Here is a 25,784-nt window from a genome sequence, read left to right on the forward strand (position 1 = left end):
TATATATATATTGGCCTTCATAATGCCTAACAGCTTTCCACTACATGTTTGTCCCCCCCCCCAATCTGTGGGCGCTCCTGTTGCTGTTGCATAGCTTACCCTTTCTGGGAATATAATGAGAATTCATCCTTCCTTAGAGTGACATCCAGAACTCAGTCTGGAAGACAACCTTGTGATCCAACGCTTACAAAGTTGTCCTACATGGTTAGTGGATGCAGTTATACTCTACAGGAATATTGCTTTCACTTGGCAACATGAATTGGGTATTTTTAATATGTGCATATTTATTGGGTGTATTCTTAATACAAGTGTTTTCCTTATTCAAAATTAATTCTCTTGTGGGTTGTTTTTACATTTTAGCTTACATTTGTTCATAACCATGCCTTTTATGCCACCCTCACCATATGGCTTTAGGGTAATATATTTTTATGACTTCATTATTTTAAGTTATTTTTTTTGACTTCTGGCAGGTATTTAGGCCTGATTAGTTTATGGACTCCTTTATCTTAATTTTGTTGAGAATGATGTAAATCTCCAAATTCTTTTCCTTGTCATTTATAAAGATTTTAACTGATGGAAAGAGGTCTCACACCAGCACTAATATTCACTTGTATGTTAATTTGTTCTCACACCTTTAGTCTAAACAGAGTTTAAAGGTGTGAGAACAAATTAACATACAACTGAAAATGAGTGCTTGTGTGAGACCTTTTTCCATCAGTTGAAATCTTTATAAATGACAAGGAAAAGAATCTAAATTAACATACAAGTGAATATGAGTGCTGAGACCTCTTTCCATGAGTTAAAGTCTGGTCAGTATGGACCAAGTGTTCTTTGTTCTTGAATTCTCATACAGTTCAAGGTAATTTCCATCCAAGAAAGAATAAGCTATACAGGAACAACAGGTAAGTATTTATATCAATAAAATTAATTTCTCCAAACCTCTGCACAAAATTGGTAGCGGTTGATCTTAATTATAATTAAAAGAAATGCTTTCTTCAAGAAATATATGTAAGATTGGGTAGTGTTTCTCCCATGTCATTTACAAAGGGTTCATGCCATCCTGTTATTTTCTTTCACATGGTCATATTTTTGTGCAATGGGCTTTTCATTATCTAGTGCTGATCTTTCTTAACCAATAACTTGTACTATTTTTTAAATTACAAAATTTGCAATTTTGTTTCTTAAACAGTCATTCATTTACACAGCTTCATTATTACAATTTGACAGTTATTACCGAACTGGTGGCCTAGTGGTTAGAGCGTCTGCCTCGGAAGCGGGAGGTTGTGGGTTTGATGCCCAGCCGAGTCATACCAAAGACATATAAAAAAATGGTTCTAACAGCTGCCTCGCTTGGCGCTCAGCACTAAGAGGTTAATGTTAGGACTGATTGGCCTGGTGTCAGGATAATTTGACTGGGTGGGACATCATGCTACATGTATGAGGCATGATGCCTCAGTCCTAGTCATCACTATAAACTGTCACACTGCAGACATGTTAGCGATATGACTGAAAAATTGGTAAAGCTACGTTAAAAATTCTAATCAGACACACACACTCACAATTTTTTAATGATCACAAGTGGCAAACACCTGTACCCAAACATATTCATTGTGTAGCAGGCTACTGCAAGTTGATACCGTGTGACGATGTATTAAGGGCAGTCTTTGTTTATTGAAACTGAACTGCTTGGGGCAGTGTGTACACTCACTGGAGAACACTTTGACATGTAGTTGAGTGGATATGATTTTTATGACTTTATAGCCTTAATATTTATAACAGAAAGGAAGTGGAACCAATAATTTGAGCAAAATTCAACAGACTTTTTTTTCCCCTAAGTTAGAAAGTGAAAATGGAAGAGGAACTTAGAGTATTGTGAATTAAATCCCAAATAGTCTTAACTCTTTTATCACAAATCCAACAGTATAGAATGTTTCAGATGAATTCCAGTACTCTTGAGCATCTTGGTATATCAAAATGCTTTTGAAAGAGTCCTTAATAATCCCAAAGTAATGTTTTAGTCTAAAAAGTCAATGAACACCCGTAATTCCATGAATAATTCAAATAAATAATTTCTCTCAAATTATATCTGAATACAGCTATAAACTCAGGTCTTAGATTCCTAAAGACTGATATGAAACAGGAATGAATATATATATATATATATTTCACTTTACCTGCAATACATTATGTTTCTCTAAGGTAAAAAAAAACAAATTTCCAATGGAAAATTCCATCAAATTGTAAACATGTTTACTTCCAGAACATTCTAAGCTTGTAAACAAGGTTAGGTCTTGAACTAAAATTGTAGCAAATATCTTTGAAAATATTACAAAAGTCAGGTAGGCAACAACTCTACCATCAGTCATGGACAAAGTCAACCACACAATATAGATGTGCATAACACTATATTCACAGTAATTATTATTATTACTGTTGTAAAGATTTAAAATTATGTATGTAACTTATGATGCATTTCATTTCCTTTCAGACCATTACTGCCATATGTATCTTTTGCCCATGCAAGATAAAAAGCTGAAGAAAATTAATACTGAGAAAGACCATGTCAAGGATTTTATTCTTGCCATTTTTTTTGTTGCATGGAATAATCAGAAGAAAAAGGACTTTTTATAATTTTGCAAGTATGCTACTCCATAATTTGCTCATTTAACAACAATATTAATAATAATAATAATAATAATATAAAAAATTCTCACAGAAAAAATGTACCCATTTGATAATGAGCTACACTTTTATAGTGCCCCATTTTTTAGTTTAAAGTGCCCCTTTTGGAGAGATGATTGCCCTTTTCAGATCTTGGGGAAGATGCTAATGGGTGGATAGGCTCATCTTGCATGGACTTATCATTCAACAGAGTACTGTGGTTTGTAGCTGGGATACATAGTACAGTGGTTTGTAGCTGGGATACATAGTACAGTGGTTTGTAGCTGGGATACATAGTACAGTGGTTTATAGCTGGGATACATAGTACAGTGGTTTGTAGCTGGGATACATAGTACTGTGGTTTGTAGCTGGGATACGTAGTACAGTGGTTTGTAGCTGGGATACATAGTACAGTGGTTTGTAGCTGGGATACATAGTACAGTGGTTTATAGCTGGGAGACATAGTACAGTGGTTTGTAGCTGGGATACATAGTACAGTGGTTTGTAGCTGGGATACATAGTACTGTGGTTTGTAGCTGGGATACATAGTACAGTGGTTTGTAGCTGGGATACATAGTACTGTGGTTTGTAGCTGGGATACATAGTACAGTGGTTTGTAGCTGGGATACATAGTACAGTGGTTTGTAGCTGGGATACATAGTACAGTGGTTTGTAGCTGGGATACATAGTACAGTGGTTTGTAGCTGGGATACATAGTACAGTGGTTTGTAGCTGGGATACATAGTACAGTGGTTTGTAGCTGGGATACATAGTACAGTGGTTTGTAGCTGGGATACATAGTACAGTGGTTTGTAGCTGGGATACATAATACAGTGAGAAGAATGACATTCTTTGACAGATCAGTTTTCATAATAGTAAATGAAAAGTTACAGTTTACTATGCTTTGATGGTAACCAAAGTAAACATGTCATATATGAAGGTGAATAATGTTATATTTCAGGTAGTTTGTAATGAGAATAATCTCTTAAACGAAGACCAATAACCGAGAGAACAAGTCCTAGAAGTATGGAAAACATTATCAAGCAAGGTTACCTGAAACGAGCCATCATAAGTGATGACTTTACAGTAACCTCATCAAAGAACTTTACCAACAGTTTTAGACAGGTAATTTCTTTTTTATTTGCCTGAGATAAATATTATTGTATGTAAATGTATATGTATTAATACGTATTGAACGGGGCATCATAAAACCAAATCTGCCAATGCATAAAGAGCCAGATGATCAAGGTCTACACTGTTTGCCCCAGATGTTACATATGCCAAAATGCACTATCACATGATAAGCCAGATGTCAAGGTCTACACTGTAAGCCCCAGATGTTACATATGCCAAAATGCACCATCACATGATAAGCCAGATGATCAAGGTCTACACTGTTTGCTTCAGATGTTACATACAGTTACATGGTATCAAAGAAATGCAAATACTCAGTCCTCTCATCATTATTAGACATTACTGCAACTACACAGTCCTCTCATCATTATTAAATTTTACTTGATGTGCAAATACTCAGTCCTCTCATCATTATTAGACATTACTGCAAATACTCAGTCCTCTCATCATTATTAGACATTACTGCAAATACTCAGTCCTCTCATCATTATTAGCCATTACTGCAAATACTCAGTCCTCTCATCATTATTAGACATTACTGCAACTACACAGTCCTCTCATCATTATTAGACATTACTGCAAATACTCAGTCCTCTCATCATTATTAGACTTTACAGCAAGTACTCAGTCCTCTCATCATTATTAGACATTACTGCAACTACACAGTCCTCTCATCATTATTAAATTTTACTTGATGTGCAAATACTCAGTCCTCTCATCATTATTAGACATTACTGCAAATACTCAGTCCTCTCATCATTATTAGCCATTACTGAAAGTACTCAGTCCTCTCATCATTATTAGCCATTACTTGATGTGCAAATACTTAGTCCTCTCTTCATTATTAGACATTACTGCAAATACTCAGTCCTCTCATCATTATTAGCCATTACTGAAAGTACTCAGTCCTCTCATCGTTATTAGCCATTACTTGATGTGCAAATACTCAGTCCTCTCATCATTATTAGACATTACTGCAAGTACTCAGTCCTCTCATCATTATTAAGTATTACTTGATGGGCAAGTACTTAGTCCTCTCATCATTATTAGTCATTACTTGTTGTGCAAATACTCAGTCCTCTCATCATTATTAGACATTAGGTGCAAGTACTCAGTCCTCTCATCATTATTAGACATTACACCACTCACTCAATAACTCATGCCCTGATAATTCGTAAACCCGCATATAATGTGGGTACAGGTGTGGATCCCATTTTGAAACCAGAAAATACCCCAAAAATTGATCCCTATTTGTTGAACTTAAAGAAAATAAAATCGCGATCAAAATTGGGTACGGAAACTTTGATCCATTGCTCATTTTTATCGTCAAAAATGGTAGATAGGACCTGGACATTTTAATCAAGATTAACAATATGTAATACGATATTATAAGGAAATTTTGATCAATGAAAATGTCACTTAACGTCGAGTGGAGGCAGTATTTTAATAAATAGATACAAATTAAATAATTTTTATCAATTGAAATTTGAGTTCTGGTTCTATCTTTTAGTTCCTTTTAAGTGTAATCGTCATAAATGCAATGTGTCCTCTTGTAATTAAAGGTAAAATGCATCAATCTACTGTAACAGCTATATGTCTGCGAGTGTTTCTCAGAGAACTTAATTAAGTGTTGACCATGTTTTTATAACTGACTTGCAGAAGTATTTGTTGTATTGTTGCACTGAATTAAAAGCTGTCCTCCTTTGTACTATCATGTTAATTATGTCTTTTGAATCAAATAAAGGAGGTGGAATAAAAGAAAAGTTAAAAGGCATGAAAATCCTACAGACTTAAAATCTAGCTGCCCAGTCATAATGTCAGGTGAACTCACTTCATTTGATCAATCAAAACTGTTATAAATGTTATTGTGTATGTAACATAAACAGCCTTAAATTAACCGACTCTTTCATAAATGTGATCAAACATAACAAGGCAGCCAAGCGAAATGAATACTTTGTAAAATAGAGTTTGATTTCACAGATACGGTCCATTGTGGGCAAGCGAGTTTCAGAAAATTCTTGAACTGACACTTAGATATATCCTCAAGGATGATAAGAAGTTTCATTATTACTTTCAGTGAAATCATGCCGTCAGTACTGTACTAATTTAACAATACAAAAATTGAGTTTTGATGTAGATAATTGTCTCGAAATAAATGTCGCTTGTTTTTTAAACAAAAAGAAATCTTGTTTGTTGGTGTATCAATAGTTAGTCTAGTTCCCAACTCTATGGCTCCTGATTTTACAGGATAGTATTAAACACCAATATGGGAACCAGACTGATCAAGAAAACAAAAAGCAGTGATGTAATACACAGAATTTTTGCACATACACATGATGGTTGTTGAACCCAGTTGGAATGATCTTTCACATGTTGGACATTTTGAAAATAAATGTTATTTAAACAGAATAACAAACAACTTCATTAGAAAAAGTGCATTATTAAAAATTATTGTCGACGTGATTATAAAATAAGGATTCAGTTATTAAACAGCAAAGTTCACTAATGCCCCCCCCCCCCCCCCCCCACGGTTGTCCCATGTCAAAGCAACTTTTTCAATTTTTGGAGGTCTCTGGGTAACTCTTGCCTCACTTAAAGCGCGGTCAATGTTTGTGGACACCGCTGTGTGCGTGTTATTGAGGTTTAGGTGTACTTGATGTGCGAATACTAAGTCCTCTCATTATTATTAGACATTATTGCAAATACTCAGCCCTTTCATCATTATAGTCATTACTTGATGTATGAATACTCAGTCCTTTCATCATTATAGACATTACTTGACATGTGTAAACTCAGTCCCCTCTTATAGTCAATACTTGATGTGTGAATACTCAGTCATCTCATCATTATTAGACGTTACTTGATGTGCGATTATTCATACTCTGGCAAGCGCCACAACACATTCTTGCAAGTGTTGAAACTCCAGCTATGAACTTAGAACTGGCTAAATATGAGAGGCAGTGCTCTCTACTTTGACCTTTCTTAACCCTTTAGCTCATACAAGCGCCTTTGGATGCCTGTACGCCATTCACATACAAGCGCCTTTGGACGCCTCTACCTGATCTCACATACAAGCTCCTTTGGACGCCTCTACTCGATTCTCATACAGGCCCCTTTTGACGCCTGCTGTAAACATCAGCCATTTTGAGCAGGTTTTCATAGTGCCACCTTCGAGGAAAAAAACCTTTTAGATACTACATTCATTTCTGTGAATGACCATTACATCAGATCACGTGGTTACTGTTTATGCTCTGGTCAAAATATGCTATTTAAAGTAACTGGGTTGTATTCTCCACTCTCCAAAATGGAGGTCGCAGATTTCGTTCAGTACTTATGAAGTTTTCACGATTAGAATCACAACTATGAAAGTTTCAGGAACTTAGGTAAAGGCTCTGATATTGATGTAGGCAGCAATTAGCTTTTATAAATTATCAAATTCAGATGACTTAGTGATTTAGACACAGACAAAGAACTTGTAAATTTCGGCTTCACTGACTTGATGGCGAACAAGTTCTCTCAAGATTTTAGAGCACATAACAATTTCTCCGTGAAAAATAAATACACAGCTATAACAATTGGACTTTACTCTTAAATTTTTCCAAACATAATATGTACCAGAAATGTAAAATGGTTAAAATTGCTGTTAAACGTAACATACACTACATTGCTTAACAGTTAACAGGCAGGCCTATGTGTATGGAGTCGAATACTGGTAGGTAACAGGTTGTTCTGTTTATATCGCACTGCACTGGGTAACTTTGCTACATGTATATCGAAGGATTAAAAAGCTATACACTCCATGAGGTAAAGGGTTAAGACCATCATAAAGTCAGGCGATGCTTGCAAATTTTATCATCTAATCTCCTCTTTAATGGATAGCTTGATGAAGTTGGCAAACATGCCAGCAAGGAGATCAATTTCCTTCCGTAATGGACAGCTTGATGAAGTTGGCAAACATGCCAGCAAGGAGATTAATTTCCCTCCAGTGTAATCAATCAGCAGATAGATCACAGGACATAAGCAGTTGGGAAGCAGTCCTACCGAATCTACAACTGCTGAAAACTGCAGTTCTCCTGAACAAAACAAACAAGAGGCAGAAAAAGAGCAATCGTTTGTACAAGCATTTCTCTCCTTAAGAACTTCTTATCTCAAAAAATTAAACCATCTTCAAGCCACCCTTATCACAGGTCCTGGTAGGGGGAAGGCACTAATTTGTTGCTGCCAAATGGGACAAGATATGTCACGATGACCTTTGACCCAACAAATGGTTTCTCAACGACTTTGTCACTTTCTCTGCACCTCCTCATTTGTCTGCTTTTTTCAGCTACAAACATGGCATTTTTTCACCCAGTCATTGACCTGAGCACACATGATCAGTTCATTCAAGCCTCATGGTTGACAATGAAAACACAATGAGTTCATAACGCCATCTAGGATGGAGATTACAAAATCATTGTGAACTTGCAAGATACATATCTTCACATGCCCAATCACGCAGCTTCCAGGAAGCTCTGTGATTTGTCTACAGTGACACCATTTACCAGTTTAGGGCACTCCCAATTGAACTCAGCATCATTTCCTGTGGTTTCACTTAATTGATGGACTGGGAAATAGTTCATGTCCAGACCACCTCCATGGCAGCGGCAACATCAACTACCTGGAGCAAGACATGATATCCCTTGTTACTCTCCTACTCAACCTTGGTTTTGTTGTCAACAAGGACCAATCTGACCTCATACCATCTCAACATTTCATTTATTTAGGTATGGAGTTCGACACTCAGTAAATGGAGCATGTCTCCCACAGGAACAAGCATTGCAGGAAAATCAGCTGGATTTGCTCAGTGCATCAGCTGACCTCTTAGTCCTAGGTCACATATTTAAGCAGTGATTACAAATTATTCTGTTGTCCAAATGGAGGTCAAAAGTTTGTGCAATGGAACAACTTCACTCAAACTGCACAAAAGATGCGATTCCATCTTAGATGATGGGGCAACCTCACTTTACTTATTGGGGGTATATCTCTGCAGTTCAGCCTCTGGAAATCACAATCTGTACTGATGCAGGCACAGAGGACCTGGAGGGGGGACACACTTCTTACATTATTCCATGAAGCCAGTGGAGTGTGGCACCCTCTTGATCATCGTTTACATGTCAACATTCTTGATATGAAAAATCTGTTTAAAAATCTTTACATTGGTGGCAGAAAGGTCTCATTCTGTCCAAAGTTCTTAGTCTGTGGTGGATTATCTCCAATGGCAAGGTGGGGTTAAGTCCCCAGACCTTTGCATTCCTGTTTGGGATTTTCTAAAGTGGCATCTTCAGTGACAAATCTATTTCCAAGTTTGTTTTATTTATGATTGACTAAATGTAGTAGCGGACTTATTATCCCAGAAGAATCAAATGATGCAAATGGCATGGTCTCTTTGTCCCTCGGTTTTCACTCAGATATGTTCCCAGTGGGATTGACCAATGGTTAACCTATCTTTGGCAAAATGAAAGCCAAACTCCCAACCTTTTTCTTGCCAGTCCCAGATCTGAAGGTCTGGGCAGTCAGTGTTCTTTCCATAGATTGGAACAGCCTGGATGCATAGGTTTACCCTCTTTCTGTGAGAGAAGTGAAGTTTCACCTGTAGTCCTGGTTGCTCCACTCAGATGAGAAAAATTGTGGCTCAACATCATCAATTTCACAGCAGAAATCTCCAGGAATTGAGACTGTCCCTCATTTGCTCAAGGAACCACAATGACAGGTGTTTTGTCCCAACCTAGAGTGGCTGAAGCCGCACATCTGGATCTTATCAGGAATAAACATATCTTGCAACCATTGTTGGAGAAATTGCTCAAGCGAGATGGTTCTCTGTTTTAAAAGCATACAGATTAAATGCAAAATCTTCACGTACTGGTGTGCTAAAGAACACATTATATGACTGCAGTCATCAATGCCCCGATTTTTAACTTACTAATACGGCTTTTTGTCAAGAAACAGTTCACACCAATCAAAATCAAAGGTTTCCTTTTCATGATCACTGATGGAAGAGAGGATATCAGACAAACAGAGACCTATCCAATCTTCTTTACAATTTTGATTACATACATCATGGGTACTAACATGTATGAGCAAGCCACCATTTGAACTGCTTTCAAGTAGCCTCATTGATTCACACCTATCATATGAGACCTGCTTTCAAGTAGCCTCATTGATTCACCTGTCATATGAGACCTGCTTTCAAGTAGCCTCATTGATTCACCTGTCATATGAGACCTGCTTCCTCACTGTATTAGTGAATGGCAGGCAGAATCTGTGAACTACATGCTGTATCAAGGCCATTGCATAGAGGAAGATCATCATAGAGGGGGAAGGGACAACATATCAGCACAGACATTTTCATCTTGGGATTCATAATGCATGTAGGAAAATAACCCTGGCCCAAATAAATTGGCTTTGCATCTCAGCTCACAATGCTTAGCCACAAACATTGCATTTGAGCAAAACTGTTCTGTTATTTTCCATGTTGTGGGATGGAGAGCTGATTCCATTTCTCCAGCTTTTCTCTCTCAGATCTTTCATCCTAAATGGCTCAGTTTTGATCTGGTGGGACCTGTAGCCATAGTGCAACAAGTTACCTTCCTGGGTTGTTTAACAGCTTCATACAAAACAGATGCAGCTTAACACATTAACCCCTGGAGGTTTTTGTTGTTTTCGTCTGAAATTTGAGTAGGAAACACATTTTGAAAGCTATTTCTGAATACATCCTAAAACACCAACTTCCAGGTGATCTTCCAATAACATACTGTCTTGTTGTGTTAGAAACATCGTTTTTCATTGGGTATTTGGCTTGCGCATGAGCAGAAGGGTAAAAGTTGGATTTTTTTCTTTTTTGGCTTAACAGACCCATTATTTTTGTATCGAGACCACTCTTTATTCTAAATGCCTATCTTATCCTACTTTTTGCAAAGGTTCATCTGTCTTTGCAGTTCATACTGGTCTGCCTTAGATCTGAGACCAAAAAGTCTAAAATCAGGACACAAAATCGGATTCCGATCATGGGCGAATTTTGGGTAGAAAAGTTGGGTTGAAAAAAAAAGAGGTTTTTCCTCTGTATTTTGTAGTGCAACTAGAAATTCCAGATTATTTGGTATCACTGTAGAGCTACATCTGTCTACCTTTCTATAATACCACACACTTTAGTGTATTATACATGACCATGACGCTACAGAGCTCGGCAGTAGGCTACTACCTCCTGCCACTTAAACTCATCACCAGGGGTTAATGTGTTAACAACTTCTGCTTGATTTGTGGGATGGAAAATATTTCCCCTTCAAAGCCATTCCACAAAATGTGGAATGTATTCTCCAGTTGGATTATCTAGAAGCTGTCTCACATACAATATGGAATTGGAGATCAACTCTCTGGGGTAATGGGATGTATCTCCCTCCATCTCTTACCTACTTTCCTTGACTATTATGATTTGATGATGTATTTGAAGAAGAATTTTTTGTATTATTTTTTTCTTCTCAATAATACTTCCCCCGTCATAATTCACATACGAATTCCCAGCCTCCTCACAGTTACATCCATATAGGGAGTGTGCTTTCCATTAGTAACTAAGTATTATGGGATTTTGCAACAATCCCTGTATCAAGGGGAAATCACTCTAACTGTGTCCTAGGTGTGCTGGTAAGTTTTAGCGTTTTAGCAGAAAGGTTTTAGGCTGGGAGGGCTGGATTTGCAAGGTAGTAGTAGTTCTACTAAGCTATTATGATTGGGTTAGTATTTTTGTGTTAGTAGAAAAAAGTGGCTTTCAGTATTTTTGGCATACCATTGTATAATCCCAAGCAATGGGAAGGACAGCATGCTGTCTTCCTTTGGTTGTATAACCATAAAGTACAGTATTTTTACCCTCATCCCCACCCTTTTGACTCTCAAGCAGGGTCAAGGTCATTTGAAAATCTTACTTATGTTGTTGGTTTTATATTTTCTGAATGGTCATAAGTCCCAAACACTGTAAGGGATAACTATCATACTTGGACTGTAGAATCAATATGCATATTTGTAATATTTGTGCAGTCTGGTGAAGCTGTTTTTGATATATTAATTAAGTTTTCAGCCAGTCACTTTGTTTGGTTGTAAGACTCAAAATTTATTCATAGTTGGTCTACGGAGGAATAGCTATTTTACTTGGAGTGTGAAATCAAGAGGCTCTGCATTTTTATATCAATTTACCCTCATTCCAGGTCAAGGTCATTGAAAATCATATTTTCTGACATGTAGGATCAGGGTCATTAACCCTCCTTGTATCAGAAGTTTTAGGCAGGGGAGAATACAAATACACAATTCCTTGGAATTTCTCATTATTCGCATCAAAGGAGATTAAGAGAGATAAGTTGATCTCCTGATCTCAATTTAACATTCATATGTACTCCCAACAAATAGTATGCAAGCATTGCTGATGCATTGTAGTAATATTGAAAGTTATTCTCATGTAACAGCTCATAATTATGTCAGAGATGAATACTTGGTTGTCGTGATCATTCTTTCCTGTTAGAGGAGAAAAAAGCACTTTACATTTATCTAGCTACTTTTATTATCATACTTTTATAAAGACCATACGTCCTGTTCTATCAAGGCTATCATAGAAACTTGGGCTTATGTAAACAGTCTATGATGGATATGTACTTGTTGACCCTACTCATAATTTATTCAGGATTTTTATTGTAAACAGAGTAAATTGGGGGAAGCAGTTTTAATACTGTATAGTATCTAGGAATATACCTTCTACAGCAAGTTTCAAGCAAGGATTGTGATAAATAACTTTGTAATGAATCAACAATGACACTCATCAGAGAAACATATCTCAATAATATTTTCCTGTACACGTACTTTTTGTAAAAAAGTGGGAGGTGATTTGTATCAAAATTGGATTAGAACTACTATAAAAAAATACCCTCCCTCTCAATAAAAAAAAATTTAAAGAATTAAATCAGGTTACCATTGAATACAATCTTTCCATTAGCATCGAAGATGAATGATATGTTCAGAGTTTTGTCATAACACACAAATATAAACATCTGTTGAAAATGTATGTGTGTTGTAGATCAACTATATGCCTCCTTTGTGTAAACACTTGAATATAAATATGTGCAGGCACTTAAGTCTTCCAGCCAGAAATATTTTAGGATAGGGTGTGGCTTGTAAAGTGTTCCAGCCAGAAAGTTTTTTTGCAATGGAGTGGGTCTGGTAAGGGCACTTCTTTTTGAGAAGGAGCCTTTGTTAAGAATTGCAGTGCCACACTGATATTTATAATTTCACAAAGAAACTTTGCATCGAGCATATAAAACATGCTCCAGGGCATAGGCTGGATAATTTTTAAATGTACCAATGGGTTTGCGATGAATAAATATAATTTAGAACTCTGAAACAAAATTAAATTAAACTTTAGACAAAATTAGATGCATTCACTGATATACTTAATGTCTCACATGATGACCAGTGTTTGGGCAGATACATAAAGTTGCAATATTCAGTGTGTTTTCTTGATGTAAATCAGTTATTCTCATTTTTGTTTTAGATTTAATGAACTTTTCTAAAAAAAGAAACTGATTGCAGGTACAATTCCTCCCAAATAAGGTTAGTCACTTTGAAGTGAAAGCTGAAAGTTTAGTATATTTGTCGTATAGGAAATATTGGTTTATATCAAATAACTCTGATCTGATTTTAATAACAAGACCTAATTTTGATGTAAACACTGCTTGAGCACCATTGGTTGAAATTGTGTTTGGCATTTCCTTCTTAAGGTTGCTCACACTTACAAGCCAGATGCAGTGAGAATTGAAGAACTCTCACGGGCCAGATAAAATCAGTTTGCATGCTGGATGTGGTTTATGGGCCATAGGTTGCACATGCATGCTTTACATTGATATTTTATTTTCACATTGTCCGAAAATTAGAATTCATAAGTAATGTAAAACGGTTTTCTTTAAAGACTTGTTAGGATTGGTCGAAAGTGCCCACCTTTGCTGATCAGTGCCTTTTTCCTCTGTCCATGTGGGTTTGAGTCTCGGGCTAATGGTCAGTGTAGGTATGTGAAAAAGCTTGCCAGTAGCTTCCCATGAGTTGGTGTTTCTTCCTGGAATTTTCTCCGGTTCTTACTCTACCACTTATGCTGCCTAATATAGCCTATCATGTCCTGAAAAATAGTGTTAAACTCACAAAAACAACATCAACAACAGCTTATTATGATGTCTAGTTGGTCCTAAATGTAAATGGTGCCAATCTGACATCCATTATGGTTGCAATGACATCAGTTTGAAATTCTTGCTTTTGCTAATCCTTCTGAATGGAAAGCCATATTGACATATGGTCTTCACAAGAAGACATCTTATGATGTCTAGCTGAGCCTAAATAAAAATGGTTCCACTCCAACATTCAGTATGCCAACATAATGACAATTTTCTTATTGCTACTCCTATCATATCAATGTGGGGTTTTCTTTAAAAGAGGTCTAGTTGTTCCTAAATGAAAATGGTATCACTCTGATGTCCAGTATTGCTGTGTGGCAGTCATCTTGGAATCTTGTTATTTCTTCTCCTGTACAGAAACACAGTGCCATGTTATTTCAACACAACAATTCTCTTGATGTCTAGCTGGCTTTAAATGAAATGGTCCTGCTCAGACTTTTGATATGGACACCACAATGGCTGTCTTGGTATGGACACCACAATGGCTGTCTTGATATGGACAACATAATGGCTGTCTTGATATGGACAACACAGTGGCTGTCTTGATATGGACACCACAATGGCTGTCTTGATATGGACATCACAGTGGCTGTCTTGAAAATCTTGTAATTGCTTCTCCTCCTAAATGGTAAGTATAACAAAATTAATGGCTGTTTTTAAAATCTTATTATTGCTACTTCTGAATGGAAAATCATCTCAACATGATGTTTTCACTAAAATATTTAGTTTATGTCTACTTTATGCTGATTTGACATCCAGTAAGGCCACCATGGCAAACATTTAGAAAATCCTGAAGGAAAGTCATATCGATGTGGTTTTCACTGGTAGACTTCTTATGATGTCAAGTTGGTCCCAAATAAACACAGTGTCCATCTTGAAACTGATTAACACTCATTCTAGATGTTAGTACACTATATGTTATTACATATATCAACATTGGATTCTTGTAATGTCTAGTCGGTCCTAAATAAAACGTGTGCCAGTTTGACATCAAAATATAGCTGCCTTGGCTGACATGTTGAAAATCTTATTTTTGCTACTCTTCCTAAATGGAAAGCCATATCAGCATGGGTTTTCATGGGAAGACTTTTTGTGATGTCTAATTGGTCCAGACTGAAATGATGCTGATCTGACATCCAATATGGCCAACATGGCAGCTATGCTGAAAAATATTGTTATTAGTACTTGTCCTAAATGGAAAGTCATACTGACATGTTGTTTTCATCAGAAGACTTCTTATGGTGTTTAATTGGGCCTTAATGAAAATGATGCTGATCTGACATCCAATATGGCCACCATGGTGGCCATCTTGAAAATAGTATTGCTTCTCCTACTGAATGGTTGATATGTGGGATTTCTAATAATATTTTGTTGGTACTAAATGAAAATGGTACTGATCTTACAACCTCTGTGTCTGTCACAGTTGTTTTGAAAATCTTACCATTGCTCAGAGATATCAGAGATGTTTTCAGCAGTTAAAATGAAAATTTTTGTTGAATACCTGAAAATTCATTAGGGTCAGTAAATCATCAGTCTCTGGATGAACTTTGTATGAGATCTGTAGGGACAGGGGGATTTTTGAGAAATACAATATACCTCCAACATTTACTTGAAAAATGAAATACACCTATTAGACAGTATGAAGCGGTAGGGTGGGTGTGTAGAATGTGATTTGCAGTCAGACAGGTGAATCAAGCTTAAAACTATTAAAACAACCAGTGTAACTAATTAGGCAGGTGGAAAATAACAGTGTTGATAAAGGCACTTATTCTGCAGTTCAAGAAGGCAGATGGATGCACAGAAAAGCAGGAGGTGAACATGGGGAGGGGGGCAGAGGGGCATGGTGGGACACCCCACTGTTTCTTTCTAGCTGGAACTCTATATTTAATTTATACACCAGATAGGAAGTTACATGTATCAGTTGAAATATTACATTCATGAACTTCTCTAAATCAAGAATATATTCAATCCATTCATTTTTGTAAATGTTTACTTTGTTAAAGTGTAGGTTTTTGCTAGTTTTTTTTATTGGTTCACCTTACAGCATCAACCATTTAGGCCTCCAGAATGGTGTGTGCTACTTTGATTACATCTACACCCAAATAAGGGTCATTTACACAGAAAAGTGGGGGGAAAAGCACTATGTAGCTAAGTTACTTTAAAATAATAGCTTAATGACTGATGTAAAAATTCATCAGCTTTGTACGGATTTTATTTTCTTTTGTTGTGTTTGGCACCATTTTTTTTAGCACAAGTTAGGCTAGACATGGCAGCCAGTATATATTTGTTGGAGGAAGAACCTGACCCCTGGAAGAACAATTTGACCCATGTGATGCTACTGGCAAGCTTTCTTACATGCCCGCAGTGGTCACGCTGAATCTTGAACTCACATAGACCAAGGTGAAATGTGAGCATACACAGAACAGAACCTGAGGGTCTCAGATCAGTAGATTTTCAAATTTTGATTAGTAAATTGTCTTCTAGTTCTTTTTATTGGCATACATTTTACATTCTTCAAGGGGATTGAAAACAAAATAAGTAAATATTTTTTTTGCCATAATATGTATTCTCTTTATAATAATATGAAACAGCAAGTTTTGATACAAATAGGATTTAGATTCTGATTTTACACTAATTAGTGCATTGTCAACTAATGGAAAAGGAAGAATAGTTTATTGTATAGTTCACTGCAATGATTTTACACTAATTAGTGCATTGTCAGCTAATGGAAAAGGAAGAATTGTTTATTGTATAGTTCACTGCAATGATTTTACACTAATTAGTGCATTGTCAACTAATGGAAAATGAAGAATTGTTTATTGTGTAGTTCACTGCAATGAATTTACACTAATTAGTGCATTGTCAACTAATGGAAAAGGAAGAATTGTTTATTGTGTAGTTCACTGCAGTGATTTTACACTAATTAGTCAGTGCATTGTCAACTAATGGAAAAGGAAAAATTGTTTATTGTGTAGTTCACTGCAATGATTTTACACTAATTAGTCAGTGCATTGTCAACTAATGGAAAAGGTAGAATTGTTTATTGTATAGTTCACTGCAATGATTCTTTCATAGCATCCACTAGCATTTTGTTTCCTTCCCACTATCACTGTCTGGTGACCACAGATGACTGTGATTACTCTTAACATGCTGTCAGTAGTTACCTGTTTATATTTATACAGAGAATGTATAATGCCATCGCTGTATCATCATTAGAATCTTGTAATGACAGGAAAACTATGCTCAACCAGCTAGAACTTCTAGCTTCAGTTTCCTGTTGCTGGGTTGTAAAATCTTACTGATTGCTTTCCAGTTGTTTGCCATTTAGTTATGTTCGCCCTATGGAGGAAGTTTCTGATATATTCCTGAGTCTAATGCTCATTGATTTTGTTCTCTTTGTGGCTCAGATCCAAAAATATGTTGACAAGTTTCACTGAGGTAAATTAAAAAAAATAAAGATTGATGTATACTTTAGGTAAGCTATGAAAAGACATGATATATTTATGCTTTTATGAATAATCTATCCCAATTTCAAAATAAATTTTCTTGTAATATACTGATAAATGATGTATTTTATAAAGGGATTGAACTAAATTGATGTGTATAGAATACAAAAGATGCATACCTTTGAAAGAAACAGTGCAAACTGAGGACCTTTGCTACTCACCTGTACATGCTTAAAATCTGATATCAGTGCACTGTAGAACTTGTAATATTTCTTAGCCAATGCTTTTTTAGCTTTGGGAGAAAGTACATGTGTCTGCATTTTGCCATGAGTTGAAGAAAAAATGCAAGAGCTGCCTTTAAATATTCCCCATAAAACATCTTGAACAATAAAGTAGCAATGAAACATGACATAATAAAAACATCTTCAACAATTTAGTAACAATGAAACATGACATAATTAAAACATCTTGAACAATAAAGTAACAATGAAACATGACATAATTAAAACATCTTGAACAATAAAGTAACAATGAAACATGACATAATTAAAACATCTTGAACAATAAAATAACAATGAAACATGACATAATAGAAACATCTTGAACAATAAAATAACAATGAAACATGACATAATTAAAACATCTTGAACAATTTAGCAACAATGAAACATGACATAATTAAAACATCTTGAACAATAAAGTAACAATGAAACATGACATAATTAAAACATCTTGAACAATAAAATAACAACAAAACATGACATAATTAAAACATCTTGAATAATAAAGTAACAATTAAAGATGACATAATTAAAACATCTTGAACAATAAAATAACAATGAAACATGACATAATTAAAACATCTTGAACAATAAAATAACAATGAAACATGACATAACTAAAACATCTTGAACAATACAGTAACAATTAAAGATGACATAATTAAAACATCTTGAACAATAAAATAACAATGAAACATGACATAATTAAAACATCTTGAACAATAAAATAACAATGAAACATGACATAACTAAAACATCTTGAACAATAAAATAACAATGAAACATGACATAACTAAAACATCTTGAACAATACAGTAACAATTAAAGATGACATAATTAAAACATCTTGAACAATAAAATAACAATGAAACATGACATAATTAAAACATCTTGAACAATAAAATAACAATGAAACATGACATAATTAAAACATCTTGAACAGTAAAATAACAATGAAACATGACATAACTAAAACATCTGGAACAGTAAAATAACAATGAAGCATGACATAATTAAAACATCTTGAACAATAAAATAACAATGAAACATGACAATTAAAACATCTTGAATAATAAAATAACAGTGAAACATGACATAATTAAAACATCTTGAACAATAAAATAAGAATGAAACATGACATAATTAAAAATCTTGAATAATAAAATAACAGTGAAACATGACATAATTAAAACATCTTGAACAATAAAGTAACAATGAAACATGACATAATTAAAACATCTTGAACAATAAAATAACAACGAAACATGACATAACTAAAACATCTTGAACAATACAGTAACAATTAAAGATGACATAATTAAAACATCTTGAACAATAAAATAACAATGAAACATGACATAATTAAAACATCTTGAACAATAAAATAAGAATGAAACATGACATAATTAAAACATCTTGAATAATAAAATAACAGTGAAACATGACATAATTAAAACATCTTGAACAATAAAATAAGAATGAAACATGACATAATTAAAACATCTTGAACAATAAAATAACAATGAAACATGACATAATTAAAACATCTTGAACAATAAAATAACAATGAAACATGACATAATTAAAACATCTTGAATAATAAAATAACAATGAAACATGACATAATTAAAACATCTTGAACAATAAAATAACAGTGAAACATGACATAATTAAAACATCTTGAATAATAAAATAACAGTGAAACATGACATAATTAAAACATCTTGAATAATAAAATAACAGTGAAACATGACATAATTAAAACATCTTGAACAATAAAATAACAATGAAATATGACATAATTAAAACATCTTGAATAATAAAATAACAGTGAAACATGACATAATTAAAACATCTTGAACAATTTAGTAACAATGAAACATGACATAATTAAAACATCTTGAATAATAAAATAACAGTGAAACGTGACATAATTAAAACATCTTGAACAATACAATAACAATTAAAGATGACATAATTAAAACATCTTGAACAATAAAATAACAATGAAACAAGACATAATTAAAACATCTTGAACAATAAAATAACAGTGAAACATGACATAATAAAAACATCTTGAACTATAAAATAACAATGAAACATGACATAATTAAAACATCTTGAACAATAAAATAATGAAACATGACATAATTAAAACATCTTGAACAATAACATAACAATGAAACATGACATAATTAAAACATCTTGAACAATACAATAACAATTAAAGATGACAAAGTCAAAATGCAAACCCTAGTGTGGCTGTTGAAATGGTAAGCTGATTTTCATCATATGATCAGAAAACATGACTCCTTTTATTCCTTTACTATTTATAGCACTTTATGCAGCGTTTGGCCTTAAACTACCTATATTCCAGTAATTAAGTAATCAATTAACAGCTTGTTGTGTACTCATGTTATCTTATATCTTATCTTCAGCAGTGGATCTGTAACACATAGTTGCACCAGTCTTCATACATTTCTGGTCCCCAAGTTGACTGTTCTGACAGGTTTATCTAATGTGTTGATAGACCAGTAAAAATGCTATCACATCAATTTATATAAAATCTGTCGTAGAGTTCACAGTGTCACAATATGTATTGTAAATAATTGCTTATAAGTTGAGTCAAACTGCAAACAACAAAGATCCTATCTGCCATATCATAATGTGTCTGTAGATCAGGGTCTATATTATTTGTTCTACTGATTACTCCTAACAAACTACACTGACCCAGACCTGTCTGTGCATTACGTGATGGCAGATCTGGGTCATTTGGACTCATAAGCAATCATACATAGTAATGTAATCATTTCAAGGATTGGTTTTACAAAAGCAGATCACCTTAAGATTGAATGTAACCTATTATACAAGTGCATTGTATAATGGCAGATCTGCATTTTACCAACAAAGCATGCATGTAGAATCCAGTGATCTGGTTGGCTAATTTGAACCTGTCTTAAAATTGACAAATCTAATGTCTTCAAACTGAACTTTAAGAATTATGTTGATCAAACTGGGGTTAGATCTTGGTCAGTACTTTTTGGAGTTGATAGTTGTCAAACCCACAAATGTAGGTGAGGTCTGAAGATTACTTTTCTGATGGTGTTGTCATTCAGTCTGATGATGTTGTCATTCAGTCTGATGGTGTCATCATTCAGTCTGATATGTTTCTGCATTTAGTGAAGTTTGTCTGACATTGTTTTGTGTACAGTCATGAAACTTGATAGGTATCAGTTGTAAAAATAAATCATAGTGACCCATTTTTCTTGCTGTTGTATCTTTTCAGGGTTTTCAGATTATTCTATGGAAGAGCAGGCTTAATTGAACCATTCCACAAACTTCTTGTACTAGAATTTGTTGGCATTTTAGAGTGCCAAAGATAAAATATTTACAAACTGATGCAAAGTGTTTTAGGAAACAGTTTAGAATTTAAAAAATGATCAGTTACATATTGCAGGCAATTCATCGTAAACTGTGCCATTCATTTACTTGGTTAAACCTCATGTTTAGGTAAAGGACAGTGTTACTTTCAATAAATCTTGCCCATTTACTCATAGTCTGACAAAGAGAAGTCAAATGAGCAACAACATATCAGATTTTCTGAAAAAAAATTGTGTGCATCATTTAGAATCCTTGTAGTATTGTATCTAAAAAATGTTCTGTTTGATGCAGAAATTGGAACCATCCCGCTGGTATGTGTTTGGAGTGCGTCGGAGACAACCATACTTGGAGTACTTTGAGAAGGAGCAGAGCAGTTTCACAGGGTCTCCAATAAGCAGTTATGATCTCACTGCATGCTCTGGCATCTCATACACTCTGGGCAACACCAACAGGAACTACTCCTTCTGTGTCTTTTTGGATGGACAGGTTCTGGAGCTTAATGCACCGTCACGGTAAGCGTGATCCTTAAGAAAGTCAGCCTAGTTCTATCTGCAGAACTAGGGTTGCCTTACCCACTGTGTTGACCTAAGTAGGAATGCTCTGACCTTTTGACCTCAAAGCTAACAAGTTTTATACAGAATTGATCTTAAAGACCCATGAATTCAAGCCTCAGAGTTAACCTTCTTGGACCATTTTCTGTGTTGTCTTCAGAGGAACATTTTTCATAATAAAATTCAAACAGCATCATAATATAAAACTGACCATGTGGTCATTAATCGACTTAAAAGTAGTTGACCCAGGAAGTAAAAATGTTTGTATGTTTTGTTATCTCTATTTTTTCTGATGCAAATTTTAATTTACTGCTCAAGTACATCTTTCTTTATCTTTGTAACATCTACTAAAACTGTAATATATTTGTCTCCACAAGTATGGTGCGATAGTAGTCATTGTCTAAATTCTTGTCAATCAAGGAGTCTTCCAACATGCATAAATGAGCCAGTGTGGCTCACTTTTTTGGCATTTAAGTGCCAAAAGTCTTTTTTTTTGGCAAACATTTTCCACATTTTGATTACCATATGATATAGCCATCCAGTGCTTTATGCACATTGCTGTGTCAGTCTCTATCATATTTGTTCAGTCATTGGCTGGGATGGGATTATTTTGCATGAAGTTATATTCTTGCGGATTGTTCAGTGCAGTCTGTTCTTTGCTTTCATTGTTGCAATCTTGACATGTTAAATTATTAATACATTCTAGGGGCTCATGCTGACCTTGCAAGTGAGTTATCTTAAAAACTATGGAAACAAACCTGTCCTAATTCCATATACAAATGTCTTGAGAAGAATCCAAGACCTAGTTATGTTGCAAGGACTGTGACCTGATTTTGAAGGTCACAAGGGGATATGTTGTGTTTGATGAAAAAAAATCAGCTTGTAAACCTTAGAGATCTGTCTGTAAGCAAGATATTTTTTATATGGTTTTGTCAAACTGGACCAGATATGCAAAGCAGATGCATTCTCAATGGGTGTGGGTGTCCCAAGACCTCAGTAGATTTTTATGACCTTAAGCAAATTTTCAGGGGTACAGGGAGGCATTAAGTATTACAGTTATGGTTCCTGCATTGTAGTGTTTTTGAGAGAGGCCTACTTAGTGTGCAGGCAAACTGTATTGACAGCAATGGAACCAGACCTGGCTTATTTCGATATTCAGGTGCCTTGAATAGGTTATCACACTTTTTTAGGTTCTGGAGACCATGTCCTAATTTTTCTTGGTCATATAACTTTTGAATTACATTTTGTTCTTACCATTCTTGCATACTCTATCATTTTCTTGGCAAAATTAAATCCTATCATTTCAAATCTCTGTATAAGCTGCATCTGTCCATAAGGGACACATTTAAGTTGTGTCTTAACAGGTTTGCTTAACTAGTATCACTTCCTTTAACACTTTTATCAGCATGAAAAGATGATATCATTTATCATCACAAATGGTTTTGAAGATTTTTTGCATACAAGTCAACCTCAGCTTCTTTTCACAAGTTATCAATTATTGACCCAGTAGATTTGTGCAAGGTCACCAGTATCAAAATTATGTCAGGTTCAGTTCACTATACAATATGTGTATGTTGTTGCATAGGGGCTTCATCCAGAACAAAATGACAAAATGTAATGCAATGACCTTTTAAATTAAATACTTTTGCACTACATTGCTAAGGCCAATACAAAAATATTTGATTTTGGTAGCAGTGTGAAAAAAATATAGGGGTAGGAACTTAGTTAATTTTTTTTGCTTTTACCTTATTTTTATCCAGCTTTGTTAGTTCGTGTCACAGTGTTGTAATATTTATATCAGTCTATCAGGATTTTACAAATGGAATTGTTGCCTATTTACAGCCTAATTTTAAGTTGTAATATTTATATCAGACTATCAGGATTTTACAACTGGGATTGTTGCCTATTTGCACCTTAATTTTAAGTTGTAATATTTATATCAGCCTATCAGGATTTTACAAACGGGATTGTTGCCTATTTACACCTTAATTTTAAGTTGTAATATTTATATCAGTCTATCAGGATTTTACAAACGGGATTGTTGCCTATTTGCACCCTAATTTTAAGTTGTAATATTTATATAAGGATTTTACAAAAGGGATTGTTGCCTATTTATACCTTAATTTTAAGTTGTAATATTTATATCAGCCTATCAGGATTTTACAAACAGGATTGTTGCCTATTTACACCTTAATTTTAAGTTGTAATATTTATATCAGTCTATCAGGATTTTACAAATGGGATTGTTGCCTATTTACACCTTAATTTTAAGTTGTAATATTTATATAAGGATTTTACAAAAGGGATTGTTGCCTATTTACACCTAAATTTTAAGTTGTAATATTTATATCAGGATTTTACAAAAGGGATTGTTGCCTGTTTACACCTAAATTTTAAGTTGTAATATATATATATATATATATATATATATATATATATATATATATATATATATATATATATATATATATATATTTATATATATATATATCAGTCTATCAGGATTTTACAAATGGGATTTTTGCCTATTTACACCTAAATTTTAAGTTGTAATATTTATATCAGGATTTTACAAAAGGGATTGTTGCCTATTTACACCTAAATTTTAAGTTGTAATATATATATATATATATATATATATATATATATATATTTATATATATATATCAGTCTATCAGGATTTTACAAATGGGATTTTTGCCTATTTGCACCGTAATTTTAAGTTGTAATATTTATATCAGTCTATCAGGATTTTACAAATGGGATTTTTGCTTATTTGCACCGTAATTTTAAGTTGTAATATTTATATCAGTCTATCAGGATTTTATGAATGGGACTGTTGCCTAGTTACACCTTAATTTAAGAAACATTTGACATTTGTTAAAAGTTGTAACTGTTTTTTTCAGAGAGGAAATGGTGTCATGGTGCTCAGTAATGGAAAGAAACCTTCGTCGTCTTGGAATTCTTGTGAGTAAAATGCCAGGAAACCATAACAGCAACTCTGGCAACATATATGAATCTATGTTGTGTTTTTACACCAATTTTTGCATTAAAACATTTGATAGCTCCGGCAGCCTAGTAGTTAGAGTGTCTGCCTCGGATGTGGGAGGTCATGGGTTTGATCCCCGGCCGAGTCATACCAAAGACTTACAAAAAGGGTACTAACATCTGCCTTGCTTGTTGCTCAGCATTAAGAGGTTAGCATTAGGACTGGTTGGCCTGGTGTCAGGATAGTGTGACTGGGTGGAACATCATGCTACATGTCTGCAACATGATGCCCCAGTACTAGGCATCACTATAAACTCCCACACTGCAGACATCATAGCAATATGACTGAAAAATTGTTAAAGCTGCATTAAAAATCCAAATCACACACACACATTCATTAAAACACTGAATGAATGATGTATCCATACATGACAATATCAAAATAATTTATGCAAATTTTACATGTCTCCATGGCTGTCATGTTTCTGGTTGCGACTAAAGCTGTGTACTTTGATGTACATTATGCATATGAGTATTTGACTGAATGACACCTATAGCAGGGTTAGCTAGACTGTTTTCACTGCTCCATTTTACAGACTTTGTATTTATCAATGTGAAATGATAAGCAGTCTTACTTAGTCATGACATGTAGATATATATGCTTACGAGAGATGTTTCACAAATACACTAGTGACTCTTTTGCAGTTATTCACCCAAACTGGAATAAATTTGAGTGTTACTATCCAAAGAAAATTGTTTTAAGACATTTCTCTTTCTTCTTGCAGTCCTCAGTTGAAATGAAATGAAACGAAATTATGGTAATAAAGTGATATACATGGTGTGCTATGACCGTAGTGAAAATATTGTCCATGTAAAAATATGTGTCTGTGTCACACAGTATAAAGACAGTGCAATGAAAGGTTGGTAGGGGGTTACAGTTTAAAAATGATCACAGTTTAGAAATATATACCTGGAGTGATTCTTATTTGCATGTCATTCTATGCTTGTTTTATAAAAATGATTAAAATTGCTATTCAGAACAATTTATCTAAGTTAACATAATTTTTCAGCACTGAGAAATGACCACATCATGGTTAATGGAAC

General features: G+C 34.5%; 1 protein-coding gene across 2 annotated transcripts in view; it reads left to right on the forward strand.

The window, feature by feature from the left end:
- The window catches only part of LOC149774601 (uncharacterized), a 79,142-nt gene that overhangs the window by 19,742 nt on the left and 33,616 nt on the right, over positions 1-25,784 (forward strand). The window contains exons 2-5 of one of the 2 annotated variants that reach the window (XM_089945061.1): positions 2,489-2,639; positions 3,623-3,786; positions 21,433-21,653; positions 24,599-24,659. In XM_089945061.1, the coding sequence (XP_089801187.1) occupies positions 3,688-3,786; positions 21,433-21,653; positions 24,599-24,659 (381 nt within the window). In that variant the 5' untranslated portion in view covers positions 2,489-2,639; positions 3,623-3,687. The remainder of the gene's footprint in view (positions 1-2,488; positions 2,640-3,622; positions 3,787-21,432; positions 21,654-24,598; positions 24,660-25,784) is intronic. The other variant, XM_089945060.1, reaches the window with a different exon arrangement.

Source organism: Sinohyriopsis cumingii, unplaced genomic scaffold, assembly GCF_028554795.1.
Source record: "Sinohyriopsis cumingii isolate HCF-2022 unplaced genomic scaffold, ASM2855479v2 utg000198l, whole genome shotgun sequence".
Classification (NCBI taxonomy): Eukaryota; Metazoa; Mollusca; class Bivalvia; order Unionida; family Unionidae; genus Sinohyriopsis; species Sinohyriopsis cumingii.